Source organism: Diplodia corticola (genome assembly GCF_001883845.1).
Source record: "Diplodia corticola strain CBS 112549 chromosome Unknown scaffold55, whole genome shotgun sequence".
Classification (NCBI taxonomy): Eukaryota; Fungi; Ascomycota; class Dothideomycetes; order Botryosphaeriales; family Botryosphaeriaceae; genus Diplodia; species Diplodia corticola.
In genome coordinates, this window is record NW_017971534.1 from 114,646 (window position 1) to 128,737 (window position 14,092).

General features: G+C 57.4%; 6 protein-coding genes across 6 annotated transcripts; 3 read left to right on the top strand and 3 right to left on the bottom strand.

Moving 5' to 3' along the window:
• Positions 1–831: 831 nt before the first annotated feature.
• BKCO1_5500016 (uncharacterized protein) lies at positions 832–1,653 on the bottom strand (the record flags this gene model as incomplete). The annotated part of the gene is made up of 1 exon (XM_020277305.1): positions 832–1,653. One exon carries the CDS (start codon positions 1,651–1,653, stop codon positions 832–834), a length of 822 nt encoding a protein of 273 aa, XP_020127122.1.
• Positions 1,654–2,048: 395 nt separating this feature from the next.
• BKCO1_5500017 (uncharacterized protein) lies at positions 2,049–4,082 on the top strand (the record flags this gene model as incomplete). Its single annotated transcript, XM_020277306.1, has 1 exon — positions 2,049–4,082. The coding sequence occupies one exon, from the start codon at positions 2,049–2,051 to the stop codon at positions 4,080–4,082; it is 2,034 nt and encodes a 677-aa protein (XP_020127123.1).
• A 238-nt stretch (positions 4,083–4,320) lies between these two features.
• Positions 4,321–5,547, bottom strand: BKCO1_5500018 (nitrilase; the record flags this gene model as incomplete). The annotated part of the gene is made up of 1 exon (XM_020277307.1): positions 4,321–5,547. One exon carries the CDS (start codon positions 5,545–5,547, stop codon positions 4,321–4,323), a length of 1,227 nt encoding a protein of 408 aa, XP_020127130.1.
• A 657-nt stretch (positions 5,548–6,204) lies between these two features.
• Positions 6,205–8,485, bottom strand: BKCO1_5500019 (pab-dependent poly-specific ribonuclease subunit pan3; the record flags this gene model as incomplete). Its single annotated transcript, XM_020277308.1, has 3 exons — positions 6,205–7,725; positions 7,993–8,351; positions 8,413–8,485. The coding sequence occupies 3 exons, from the start codon at positions 8,483–8,485 to the stop codon at positions 6,205–6,207; spliced, it is 1,953 nt and encodes a 650-aa protein (XP_020127131.1).
• Positions 8,486–8,996: 511 nt separating this feature from the next.
• BKCO1_5500020 (ubx domain protein) lies at positions 8,997–10,580 on the top strand (the record flags this gene model as incomplete). The annotated part of the gene is made up of 2 exons (XM_020277310.1): positions 8,997–9,131; positions 9,189–10,580. The coding sequence occupies 2 exons, from the start codon at positions 8,997–8,999 to the stop codon at positions 10,578–10,580; spliced, it is 1,527 nt and encodes a 508-aa protein (XP_020127088.1).
• Positions 10,581–11,319: 739 nt separating this feature from the next.
• Positions 11,320–13,584, top strand: BKCO1_5500021 (glycoside hydrolase family 51 protein; the record flags this gene model as incomplete). Its single annotated transcript, XM_020277311.1, has 3 exons — positions 11,320–11,596; positions 11,647–12,809; positions 12,865–13,584. The coding sequence occupies 3 exons, from the start codon at positions 11,320–11,322 to the stop codon at positions 13,582–13,584; spliced, it is 2,160 nt and encodes a 719-aa protein (XP_020127087.1).
• Between the last annotated feature and the right edge of the window lie 508 nt (positions 13,585–14,092).

Consider the following 14,092-nt stretch of genomic DNA (forward strand, 5'->3'; position numbering starts at 1 on the left):
TCTGGCTTTATTAGCAGCCACACGATTGTTGTCTCAAAGAAAAACCCATTGGTGCAAAGTGAACGTTCGTGTGTGTGGCGGTTGTTATGCAAGAAGTGTCTGGTAGGTGGTCGAAGAGGCGGGTGAAGCATGTCCGGCGACGACGAGGTTGACTCGGAACACCCGCCAGCATGGTGAACGGAGCGGCAGAAAAGGCCATGGTTGCTGGGAATAGCATTTGACGGTGGGCATATAGACCTTGAGGGTGGCTCGAACTGTCGCCCACGGGCATACAACGCGCCGCATGGTGCAGTGGCAAGTCACATAATTATAACTAAGAAGAACAGGCTAACTTGATCTAATACAGGCCGTGGCAGAAGAACTGAGAGCTTAAACAACCACCAAAAAACCCACCAAAAAACCCTCGGCGACAGTGTCTGGGGTTTCTGTAGCAACGCCGCTCCCGCATAGAATACGGGCAAAGCAAGCGGGCGCCCGACAGGGGGCCTACAGTTTTGCCATTTTCTTTTTTGGTCTCTTGGTGGTCGATACGTAAATGCTGAAAAACAAGTGTTGATTGCTCTGGGTGCGGTTCGAACGATCAGACGTTTTGGCGGGGAGCCAGCCAGCCAGCCAGCCCGCCCGCCCGCCTTCTTCATCCGACACTTCGTCGAAACAACCCGATCACGCAAAAGCCGGACATCTCCTTCCCAGAAAACGATAAACTCAGATTCCCACAACAACTAAAACTACGCGCGCGCTCACACCGCGCTCTACAATGAATAATCCCCAGCCAGCCGGCCAGCCGGCCAACCGCCCCTCCCCTCACCTCACCTCATGACCTCACCTCACTCACGGACAGCTCCTCCCATGCCCGTCCCTCTCGTCAGCCACCTCGCACCACCGCCCCCCAACCCTCTCCCTCACCCACCCCCTCACCTCCTCCATCTCAACCGCCAACCCCCTCTCATGCGCCTCCGCCACGACCTCCCTCTCCCCCTCCAACAACGCGTCCCCATTCCGCTCCAACAACCCCCCAAACGCCTCCCTCCTCCTCTCCGCCTCCCTCCGCATCACCTCGTCGAGGCACGCGGCGCACGCGAACGGCTCGTCGGTGACGAACGGCGCCATTGGCGAGGCGACGGTGGCGGCGGCGGAGACGACGAAGACGTGCGCGCAGTTGGCGCCGCAGGGAGTGAGGAAGGGCGTGCGCACGACGTGCGCGCAGGGCGCGAGCCGGTGGTGCGTCGATAGCGGTGCGGCGCAGATCTGGGGCGGCCAGGGGACGGCAGAGGGCGGCGGCGGCGGCGGCGGCGGGCTGGGCCGGTGGAGCGGGGTTGGTGGGGCGGAGTTGGAGTTGGAGTTGGAGTTGGAGTTGGTTTTGGTGCTGGTGTCCGGGGTGGTGGTGGTGGTGGTGGTGGAAGATTTAGTGGTTGTGGAGGGCGAATTGCGGGCGGAAGATGATGGGAGCGACGTCGTTCCTGCGGTGATCAGCCGGAGCGTCGGGCGAGGGTGGAGGGCGTGGGTGATGCTCGGGATCAGTGAGCGTAGGCCGGCGGGAGGACCATTGTCGGGAATGCGGCGGAGGATGGCGAAGGTATGATGGATGCTGTTTCTCTTCTTCTTCCTGTCCTTCTCCTTCATGGGGCCGAGTCTGGCGATCAATGATGGCATGTTGCGTCAGTCGAGAGTCCTCTGGAGGCTACTTATATTGAGAACGTTAATATGGCGTTAGGGCACGTGGAAAGGTTCAGAAACGCCGGTTACCAAGGGAAGTGCAAAGCTTAACGGATGCTTGGGCAAGTTTTATACTGACTGAAGGTGCATTGCTTGCATTGTTCACCTGAGCCCAGTCGCCCTTTCCTTTCAGCGCCTTTGACGCCCGCTTGTCCAGCCGCCATTGTTGCGAGCTGCAAGCCGTGGACCCTGCAAGCGAGAACAATGTGCCGCGGATTGCCCTCTCTACGAAACAAGGGTCTTCACGGATGCTATTTCCGGGGCACTATGACAAGATAAGAATTGTCCCAACGAAGTCGATACCATGGATCAACCACCGTCCTAGGCTCCGGATGAGCCAGGCAAATCGCCAAAACACGGGAGTATATCTGCCGCCGCCCACGACGCAGTCTCAAGCCGTCCGTTTCGCGATGCGACCTTTCCAGTTGCGTCGTTCGTCTTCCAGGCCGACGCTGATCGATCTACCGCCGACCTTCTACCTCTATTCTTCACTTACCGCCTCCATCGTGCAGGAGCTGGGCTCGACCTTGGGAGAGATGGTGGGCTGTGTACAGTGCTTGACGCCGTGCGTGACATGCGACCAGCACCCCGAAGGCGGCCGCCTACACTGCCTCGACTGCAGCCACGTCGTTGAGACCAAATACCACGAGGAGTGCGGCAGTAGCTGCATTGGCAGTCCCTCGCGGCAGAGGCTTGATGGAGCAGACAAGCCGCTCCCCCCGTTGCCATGTACCACGTGTGCATACGCCAGCATCAACTGGGACACGATCGACTTCACCGACATCGTCCGCGAACCAACCCCCCCGAGAGACTGTACCGAGCAATCCCTCCTTGGCAGAATAACAGAAGTCAAGGCTCGGTTGGTGCGCAGCCGGGCGGCATTCGAAGCGAGACTGAAGGGGGGCCGAGTGTGCGAGATGGTCATCCTGCCCGACGATCCCATGGACTGGGGCGAGAGGCTGAAGGATACACACATAGGGACTGTCGTTCCAATGAGAATTCAAGAACTCGTTCCGCGCCTCATTCAGTCGTCGCGACCGCCTCCACAGCCCGAGCTTCCAACTTGGTTCGATACGTCAGCCAACGCCATCCCAGTACGACGAGAAAGCATGCTTAACCGTGGACTCATAAGCCGAGAGCCGGCTTTGAACATCTGGAGAGGAGCAACACCGAGGCTTGCCAATGTGGAGCAACACGCCGAGATCGTTGAGTTTGAAGGCGACACAGAGGTTGAGCAAGCCGCCGAGACCGTCGAGCTTGAAGACGATGCAGAGAGTAGGAAAGAACCTCTTCTTTATGAGACTTCGGGTCCTGAAGTGATGAGAAAGAGTACTGGGGAGGTGACTCAGTCTGCAAGCGGTACATCTAAACTTGACGGGGGCGATGATGCGCTTGGCCACCGACAGCAGGAGAAAGACCAAGCAGCTGAGCCTGCTTGCGAGGTAGAGGCAACATCAGAGACAACAAAAATAATCCGTTTCGATGCAGACATGGATATGTTCGAGCTCAAACTGCCCTCGGAACCAAGGAACGTTGAAGCAACGGTGCACGGCGAACCCTCCCAAGGCCAACCAGCCTATCACATCCAAGCGGGCAACGAGGAACAACACGACAACCAACGCACCGCTCTCGAAGAGGATTTCGAGTCGCTCAAACGCAAATGGCAAGAAATTTCGGCGTGCGCTGTGCATCCCCAGCCATCTTCCAGTGCTGCGCAATGCCCGTCTCAAAAGGACAAGGCGCCGCAACCATCGGACCTGCCCGGGGATGCCGGCACCAGAGGGGGCGAAGACATGCCACACTGTGCATTTTATGGAGAGGGCACCGAGATGGCAGTATTGCAGGAAGTGATGCAAGCTGGCCATACCGCCGTGAAAGACGCCCGCTCTCTGCGGACAGAAACAGCTTCGAGAGCTTCTGAATCCGATGGCCATACATCAATCACTGTATCGCTCAAAAGGACTCCTCGCGTACGGAAGAAAAAGAACTCACCATGCACTGCCTCTGAAGCGTTGCGAACTGCTGGTGATGTCCTCGGGGATAACAGTGCTGAGGCTCTTTTGTCCATTTCCCCTAGTTTTGAACTGACTCTTACGGATTCCCCGCGGAGTAGTCAGGTGCATTCGAGCGGTCCCATACATCCGCAGGGGACGCAGCACGAAGCCCGCTGCAGCGTTCCTCGCTCCAGGAAGACCGTTCCACCGCAACCTAGGACACAAACCTTAGGTGACGGCCATCCGCCAGCAAATCCGGAACCTTTGAACCAGGAGGAAACATTCACACCGGGAAAGGTAAGGCGTTTCTTCAAGCGCGTCTTTGGCTTCCTTCCCAAGCTTTGCTGTTTCAGTCCTCCGCTCTACGCATAGCAATTACCGAACGAGTCTTTTACCTGAGATTGCGACAATTTCTTGTTTTTTGGCAAGCCGTATAGGCCAAGACTATAATCATGGTGCCATAATGTATAATGTAAAACGTTGCGGAATTAATGGTGGCAATTGATTGTTCCAGTATCTCCAACGGTGCTGGCGAGAGCGCGTGTATGTACAGTACAATAACAAACCGGTGGATTTCCAAGTCGCTCTCGTACAAACTTGTCGAGGCCGTTCACGGAGGCGGGATGAGATCCAAACCCTCGACAGTGAGCTTGAAAGAATCACTTCGAGCATAGTGACCCGCGACGTCGAAATCCAGGCGGCCTTTGTCGCACTCATCGAAATCCACCTCAACCGCCAGAAGGTCATCCTCGTTCTCCCACGAAGGCCCTGCCAAAATCTCTCCGTAGGGGCCGATGATGCAAGAGCCGCCCCTGCAAAGAAATTCCTCATCCGCGGCAGAGGAGGATTGCGGCACCGAGAGGGCCGGCTTCACTTCCAGGTCATCTTCGGAGATGGCGGACGAACTGGCACCGTGACCATTGACCTCCGGGTTAGGGATGCAGATCTCGTGGCCTTCCTCGATCGTCACCGTGGACCTCCTCCTCCCCGACGACTTGGACTTCGCCTCCACGACGTGGTGGCCATGCTCCTTCTTCTGCTGCAGCAGCCCCTGGGGATCCCGGATCCAAGCCGGCAGGTGCTTCCTCCTGACGCACTGGTTGGAGGAGAGGACATACGCCCTGCTCTCATTCGCAACCGTCCGCATGAGCGGCAACCACGTGTCCCTCGCGTCCGCCGTCGGCGCCAAGTACAAGTTGACATTCTGCGCGTAAATGGCGAACCGCGTCAGCGGCATGAAGTTCTCCCAGCAGATGGCGGCCGCAAACGTCAACCTCACGCCCTTGATGTCGGCCGTCACGGCGCGCAGCGTCTTGGGCTGGCCCTGCGCCCAGATCAGGCGCTCGGTGCCGGTGGGCATCAGCTTGCGGCGCTTGCCCACGGCGCCGCGCAGCGGACAGACGTACACGACGGCGCAGTACAGGCTGCCGGCGCAGCGCTCGACGAGCCCCGTGACGACGAAGACGCCCGTCTCGCGCGCGATGCGCTCCAGCTCCTCGCGCGTGCCGTCGCCGCGGCGCCCCTTGGCCCCGCGCGCCACGGGCAGCCGCCTCTCCACCCACTCGTCGCCCGCGTCCAGCGGCGTGTCGCCGAGGTCGACGGCGGCCTGGAAGTACGCGAGGAACTGGTCGCGGCCGGCCGGGTCGCGCGCCCCGACGGAGGTGCCGAAGCTGCACGTGCGCGGGTAGCCGCCCAGGTACGCTTCTGGGAAGAGGATGAGGTCGACGCCTTGGGCGGCGGCTTTGCGCGTCGTCTGCTCGAGCGCGCGGACCGTCTCGGCGGTGGTGTCGAGGGTGCGGGCTTGCGCGACGGCGAGCTTGATGAGCTTCTTGGGCATGGTGGCGGCGATGGAGGTTTGAGGTTGAGTTGGATGGCCGGATTGAAGAGGGGGGGCGGCTCAAGGCAGCGTTGAGAGTGTGGAATCGAGTATTGAAGGGCTCAACGGACCGGAGGCGGAGATATAGAGAGGCGTAAGAGTCATGGTTGCTGAGAAGTGGAGTGAAGGGCGTTGAGTGCGGGGAGTCGGGACTCGTGGTAGCGAATGGAGAGCTCCCGGAGCTGACCGAAGCCGGCTTCTTCGGCATCTCCCCGATCACGTCAATTGCTCAAACAAAGCACATTACCTATTCACACTGACGACGCGTCATGGAAGCGATGCACATTGTTCCTGCCCTTTTTCGTCCCCGTCATGGGTCACTGGCGGCTCCATTGCTGGAAAAGCCGTCGTTTGTCGATTCTCATAGGAGCAGACGTGGCCCTCCATCTTGACGACACTGACTCGTTACTTTGGCCTATCTCTAGCTATTTGTGGATGCGTCTAGTCGAATGAATTTGTATTTCGTGAATCTACCAACAACCGCCTTGCAGTTCAACCAAGCTTGCCGATCATGTCAGTCATCCATTCATCCGCCGCCAACGTATATCACTCATGTCTGAACCCCGTCACTTCTGTTTCTCTACCGAGCAGACTTTGTGTTCTCTGGAAACAGTCTCTTCATCGTCTCTTAGGTTTGATCAACTCATTGAAGGCCTGCTCAACGCCTCTCTTGACCTCCCTGTAGCTGACCACAAGCACATTCTGCTCGTCCCGGCTGACTAACGATATCTTTTCATCGCTGCCCACGTCGAGCTTGTTGAGACAGCTGATCACATGCCCAAGGTCCACCACCGGGTGTCCACTTGCATCCACCTGGTGGAAGACGTAGTCGCGGAACAGCTTAAGATAGTACCGCTCTCCTGTCTCAGACCACTGCGGGTTGTTCTCAAACTCGGGGCGCTCGTTGATCAGGTTGAGCTTGGCCATAAGCCGGACTAGGCGCCCGTTTTCGAGCTCGCGTCCCAGGTTGGAAGTCAGAGTGTCCTCAGCGTGGAATGTATTATCAAGAAGAATGGTCATTTTGTCAGAAATCGACCGAATGAATGTAGAAATGTCTTTGCAAGGAACTCCCGGCGTCTGTATGACTGGTGGCGGGCTCAGGAGCCAGGAGACGCTCTCGATGAGGTCCTTACTGTAACTTCGCGAAAGTATGTCCAACGCCTTCTGCACATTGACCGGGTTGATCGAGTTGTTGCTTGCTATTGTGATGATGAGGCGCCCAAACTGCTGGAAATCTTCTTGCTGGAGCTCCTGCACAGAGCGAGTGTTATCAAACTGGAGCAGATCGAGGATCGCACAGCTGTTCAGACGAATGCGGTTCTTGGACGTAACCAGGACCTTGCTTGGGTGAATTAACCTTGCCGCCAAATTGTTGCTGTGAACGGCTTTCAGCGCCGACGCGATTTGAACGACGTATCCCCAGATCACCGCTTCAGGCACCGTGTGCGGATTGGCGCGGTTGTGGAATCCACGGGGGGCAACGTTGAGATGCTGCTCTGAAAGCGTCTTCGACAGGGGATGATAGTCGGTTACGAAAATGAGCGAACTATCACCGAAGGCGCGCGTGGTGAATGCGTCATGGATAGCCACAATACTTCCGTTATCAATGCGTTTCCAGGGCCTCACGGAGAAGATGGCTTGCTCGCTGGTCAAACGATACCCTTCGAGCCTCCGGAGAGTGTAGGTAAGACCGTCTTTGCTCGACACGGCCTTGTAGACCCAAGTGGGATACCCAAAAAGTGAAGCGTTTTTCTGGTTGTTCGTGTCCAAAGGAACAAGAGAGTGAAAATGGTCTACGGCATTGGGAAGAGAAGAGTTGGGGAGAATTTGTCGAGTTGCTTCCGACTTGCGCTGCAAGTCCTCTCGAAGGTGGTCAGGAATGAAGAAGTCGTGTGTCGTTTTCTGATAAGCCAGGAGGTTCTCGGGGTGTGGGCCCATGGGAGCGTAAAGGTGATATTGGATAGGTTGGGTAAAGCCGGCAGTGTTCTGGAAGAAGGCGGCACCGCTCATCGCGGCGGCTTCCTGAGTATATGGATTGAGCTGAGCGGCATGGTTGGCAGGGCTCATGCCACCTATGGCAGAAGATGCTGCGAAGGTGTCGTAGGGGTTCAAGGCAGCAGCTTGGACCGCGCTGTCGCCCTGGAAGCTGTTAGGTATCTAAAGAGAGTCTCAACCGATCTGCACTATAAATGGTATTGTATGATACGATGCAGCATTAAGGAGCAGGTTTGCAGATGTCAGACATCAGCCACGCTGCCCGCAGCACAGCATGTGACGTTGGCCGATCTTGGAGCACAGCCTGAAACATGCTCAGGAGATGCATGCACGCCGATTCAAACAGGAGGGGCGCAACGCAGCTGGGAGGGCAGAGGATACGGCGGAGATGCACTCTAGAGATGAACTCACCGGTACGTCAAAGCCCTGGGGCACGAACTCCTGGAAGTCGTGCCCGTGCCACTCCGGTGTCGGTTCCTTCGCAAGGACGGCGAGGCTCGCCTTGGCCTGCGACTTGGGGGTAAAGATGGCGGCATTTGCGGCCTTGGGGGATATGGTGGTTTGGCGGGGCGAGGAGGTGACGCCGTTGGTGGATGGCTGGAGGGGGGTGAAAGAGGGAGAGTCGACGTTGAAGCGCTTCTTCGCGTTCTCGGCCTGCTGCTGGGCTATCTTGGAGGGATCGTGCTGGAAGACGCAGCCATTGTGCTCGTGGCGGCAATGGCCGTAGATGGTGACATTCCGGCAGAGAATGTTGCTCTTGGGGTTGTAGTCTGGCGGGGCACGGTCAGCGGCGGGCGAGGAACGGGGGCGGGTCGTCGCTCGGGGCAGTACCACGTCCTTTGTTAGGTCTCGGCGAAGCGACTGCCCGGCGGCTGTCACCCGGGCTTCCTCCAATTGCTGCCATCAGCGCAAGCGGAGTTCATGCAGCATGGTCGGGCAGCGCGCGGGGTGAGGAGGCTACGAGTCGAGCGAGCGGGTGCGGCGGCCTCCTTCGGCGGCGGAGGCTGGGCCGGGGTGGCTGTGGCAGAGATGTCGCGGGCGGGACGAACAAAGCCCATCCATCGGGGACCAGGGCGCGGGCAGGAGGGTTGAGCGTCGAACGCCTTGGGCGCGTCGGCGGGCTGCAGTGGGCGAAGGTGCGCTGATGCCAGAGCAGCGCCCCCGGCCGCGCGCTCGCTCTCGCCCGCTTACCCGCTGTGATCGGAAGCTTCGAACACCCCCGGTCACCGCCTCCGGCATGCGTCATATCAGCTAGTGCGCCCGCAGCCCTCGACCAGACACCTTGGCCGTTCCGCTCTCGCCCAACCCCAACCAACAACACCCTCCAAAGCGCCTGCACGCCTGCGCATCCTCGGCCTCGTTGCTGTTGCTGCTGCTGCTGCTCCGCGCGGTTCCGGCCCACTCTCGCCCGCGCCATGGCTGCGCCCAGTGTCGACATCGGCCAGCTGTCCGAGGATCAACAGCTGGCACTTCAGCAGTTCACCGCGGTGACCGACCAAGCCGTTGAGCAGGCCATCCCGCTCCTGCAACGTTGCCAATGGAACGTCCAGGTGCGCCCATGCACGCCCCCTCTCCTCCGAAAGGTTGCATTGTTAACTTAATGCAAGATCGCAATATCTAGGTTCTTTGATGGCGAGCCCGCTGAACCCGTTGTTCCAGAGGAGTCCATCCCCGTGCCTCAGGACCCGCGCCGCAGAGAAACACTCGCCAACGGTTTTGGCTCTTCGTCTCGCTCGTCGTCAGAAGGCAGGCGGAACCTGGAGCCCGCACCACGCATTGTGCCGCAACCAGAGAATCAGACTGTCCAGCAGGTGCACTTGCTGCTCTCCGTCATCATCTTCCCTTTCCGATTCGTATACGGTATCGGCTCGCGCTTCTTAAACCTCTTCTCGTACCTGTTCCCGTTCCTTTCGCGCCTCTTCGCAAGCCGCGCCGCCTCGCAAGGACGCAGGAGAGACACAAGCGGGCGCCGTTCGCTCAGCCCTCGAGACACGGCCGCCAGGTTCATCCGCGAGTTTGAGGAAGAATACGGGAGTCACGAGCTGCCATTCTTCGAAGGCGGCTACGCGCAGGCGTTCGATGTGGCCAAAAAGGACCTCAAGTTCTTCCTGGTCATCTTGCTGTCCCCGGAGCATGACGACACTGCATCGCATGTGCGGGAGACATTGCTGGCACCCGAGGTGGTGGACTTCTTGAAGGACCCTCAAAACAACATTATCGTTTGGGCTGGAAATGTTCAAGACGCCGAGGCATACCAGGTATCCAATGCGCTGAACTGCACGAAGCTCCCGTTTGCAGGCCTCATAGTGCACACTCCCTCGGTCTCATCTACAGCAATGTCCGTCGTTGCTCGTGTCGTTGGTCCAACCCCACCATCTACGTTCATGTCCAGGCTTCAAACTGCCATCGCCCAAAATTCAGAACCGTTGAACCGGGTGCGGGCCACGCGGGCGGAGCAGCAGGCTGCGCGCAATATCCGTCAGGCTCAGGACACGGCATATGAGAGGTCACTCGCACAGGATAGAGAGAGAGCAAAGCAGAAGCGGGAAGCAGAGGAGGCCAAAAGACGCGCCGAGCAGGAAGAACGCGAGAGGCAAGAGGCAAAGGAAAGAGAGGCCCGCAATCTTGAGCAGTGGAGGAAATGGAGGGTACAGTCTATCCCTTCGGAGCCTGGTAGCGACGTCCAGGAAGTCGTTAGGATCAGTCTGCGAATGCCGTCGGGCGACAGAGTCGTGCGCAGGTTTGCACCGGACACCCCGATCGAAGACCTCTATGCTTTCGTCGAGTGCTACGACTTTCTGCAAGACGACGCGGCAGAGCCCGGAGTGGAGAAGCCCTCATCATATGATCACGAGTACAAGTTTGTCCTCGTCTCGCCCATGCCGCGCGAAGAGTTTGGGCTGGAGAAGGGAGGTACCGTCATGGAACGCATCGGCCGAAGTGGCAATCTGATTGTTGAGAGAACGGATCTCGAGGACAGCGAGGAAGAGGAGGAATAAGAATTGTCTGGCAACTGGAAAGCATTGGATCGGAGTCAACCAGTGAGTGAGATTTCATGGCTGGGGGGTGGGCGGCTGTTCCGTCATGGCGTAAAAAGGTAAATACGTGGTGTAGGAGCTGGGCGGGAGTCCTTGCAATCCAGCAGCTTTAGATTTGTTCTCCCACCGGCGATCATACGCTTGGATGCTGTGTTTCTCGGTCCAACGAGTCGCCTCTCCGGTGGATCGAACATCGTTTTAGCGCATCTGGGCATTTGCACCGGTATGCGGGGCGCCGTCCACCAGCCCGGTTGGCGCAACCAGACACGCGACTCGTGGAAAAACTTCCTATATGATGCCGGAAGCTTATGGACCGGTAGCGATGCCTCTTGCATGTCGTTAGCGCAGACGAACTGTTCACCAACACGGCCGCCGAGAGGACGGGCCACACCCCAACCGCGGAGCCCTTACCCCAGTGCCCCAGAATTCTCCGCATCTAACATGGATTAGCCATTTATCCGGCCTCCACCCCTCGTCATCCATTAGCTGCGCCGGTCAGCTCACCGCGTGGCTCTCGTGTTTAACGGCCGGTACCTGCATCGCGTCCGCATGATAGAGGCGCGTCTGCCGAGCTTCGTCCCCGCGTGTCGAGTGCCACCAATTTCCGCTCTGCGCGAAAGATGCTATTTAGAATCGTGCCCCGCTCTCACCATGTCGCTCTGTGCTGCACTCGCTGCGTCTGTCATTGCCGCCCGCCGCCATGTTGAGCTCGTTCTCTGTGGGCCTCTTTGGCCTGGCCATTCTCTTGCCATCCACTCATGCTCGCATTCCGCGGCTACCACGCCAGGTTTCAGCTCCTCAATTCATCAATGCCACGGCCACCAATGTCAGCAGTGTTGCGCTGTCGATCAACACCAAGGACACGTCGCTCCGCAACACTACAGCGCCATACCTCTATGGCTTGATGCACGAGGACATCAGCCATTCGGGCGACGGCGGCATCTATGCTGAGCTGCTCACCAACAGGGCCTTTCAAGGTTTGTGGTGACTGCGAGAACCCATTGAGCCACGTACTAACACCTATCAGGTTCAAATGTCGAGCCGCGTACAGTAGATGGCCTCATCGGCAATGTCATTGTCGACAGTGAGAACCCAGTCGTCCCCTACGGGCCGGTCCTGACCGGATGGGCACCCATTGGAGATGTGCGGTTGACACTGGACGTGCTCCACCCCCTCTCCGACGCTCTCCCCACCGTTCTTCAGGTCGACATTCCAGCGAACGCCACTGGGGAGGTTGGTATCCTGAACTACGGGTGGTGGGGAATGGACGTATCCCCTCAGACATACAACGCTTCCTTCTACGTCTTGGCCAACGAGCCGCGATACTACAACAACCAGACAACCTTCACCGTCTCATTGAGGTCTAACCTTACGGGAGAGACCTTCGTTTCGGAGCAGATTGGGCCTGTGACCGTCTCGACTTTCGACTACACCCAGCTAAACGCTTCGATAGTCAACACTGTCACGGCCCCCAACTCGAACAACACCTTTGCTCTCACCATGGATGCTTCTGACGTCGCCGGCCAGACTCTGTACTTCGGGCTCTTCTCGCTCTTCCCCGAGACCTTCAAGGACCGGCCAAATGGTCTGCGGAAGGACATCGCTCAGGCCTTCTACGATATGAAGCCGCAGTTTCTGCGCTTTCCTGGTGGTAACAACCTCGAGGGCGTCTCTGTGGATACGCGCTGGAAGTGGTGGAAGACAATCGGCCCGCTCAAGGACCGTGCTGGCCGACCCGGCAACTGGAACTACTTCAACACTGATGGACTCGGCCTTATGGAATACCTTGAGTGGTGTGAGGATATGGAGATTGAGCCCGTGCTCGCTGTCTACGCTGGTTTCTCGCTTGATATCTGGGGTCAAGCTGGCATGGACTGGCCACAGGACAGAATGCCTGAAGTCCTCCAGGAGGCGATTGACGAGCTTGAGTTTTGCATGGGTGATACCTCGACCAAGTGGGGTGCCAAGCGCGCTGAATTTGGACACCCGGAGCCGTTCAACATCAAGTTCGTCGAGATTGGCAATGAGGATTGGTTCTCCTCCACCTATCCGCGCAGGTTCACGTTCATGTACGAAGGCCTGAAAGCTGCGTACCCCAACATCACTTACATTTCCACGGCCTACAACGAAAACTCCGAGTACACCATTGACATCCCTGCCGGCGCCTATTGGGACACTCACCACTATGAGGTAAGTCTCCATATGTTTCTCAACTGCGCACACTTGATTAATCTATCTCCTGTAGGAACCAAGCTATTTCCTTAGCAACTTTGACTTCTACGACAACTGGCAAACCGACACCGAGAACGAAGACGTCGGTGTGTTGCTCGGGGAGTTCAGCGTCTACCAGCTTGACACGCCCGATGGTGTTGTCAACTTCTCCAACCCGGCGGATGTCCACGTGTTCTACCCGCGTATGATCTCTGCGATTGCGGAAGGTGTTTACGCGCTGGGTGGCGAACGCAACCCGAAGACGGTCAAGCTCAGCAGCTACGCTCCCAGCCTGCAGAACCGAAACTGGTACAACTGGACCCCCAACATGATTAGCTTCGAGGCCGACCCCACCAAAACCGTGCTCAGCACCAGCTACTGGCAGCAGCTGCTGTTCGCACACTACCGGGGGACTGAGACCCTGCCTGTCACCAACTCGCAGGGCGACTTCAACCCGGTTTACTGGCAGAGCAGCATCGAGGAAACCACTGGTTCAGTCTATCTGAAGGTCATCAATGCTGGCAACCAGACGATGCCTCTAAGTGTCACCATCGACGCTGCATACAGCAAGGTTAACGGCACCATCATGCAGCACGACGACCTCAACGGTTTCAACTTTGTAAACAACCAAACGGCTATCGTGCCTTATCCGCTGGGCGCCAACGGCACTGCGCTGCCTGCCAAATCTTCCAATGGAAGCTTCATCTGGACTGTACCAATTCACTCCATCACTGTTCTGCAGTTTGACCTGTGAGGCTGAGGGGTCTTCAATAGTATGATGTAAACTTGGGACGGGATTTAATCGAGTGGAGAGGTGTAATGCAAATACTTCATAGAAATGTATAATGCAAGATTATCCCGAAACAGTCCTCAATCTCCCTCATGGAGATGCGACATAATTCACACCAGTGTAGAGCCTGAACTCGGTTGTTCTGATCAACCACAGCCACTGCCTACAAAACTATCATCCGGCCTACATGCAAACTTGCGTAGCTTTGCTAACTAGAATAACTTTCATGTGACGTGAACCAATATCGCAATCAGTAAACCCACTCGCTGAATTACGGCGCGCGTTATTATCGGCGCATTTTCAAGGGAAATTTCGAGTCAGACATTTTCTTTGCGTGAAGAAGGGTTAACCATTTTTTTTTTATACATTCGCTCCAGACGACACATATATATCTGAGAATTTCATCTCAGTAGCGAGCCGACCCTCTGCGGCTTCACTCTACACAATCAGCCACGACACTGAGTTCACTGGA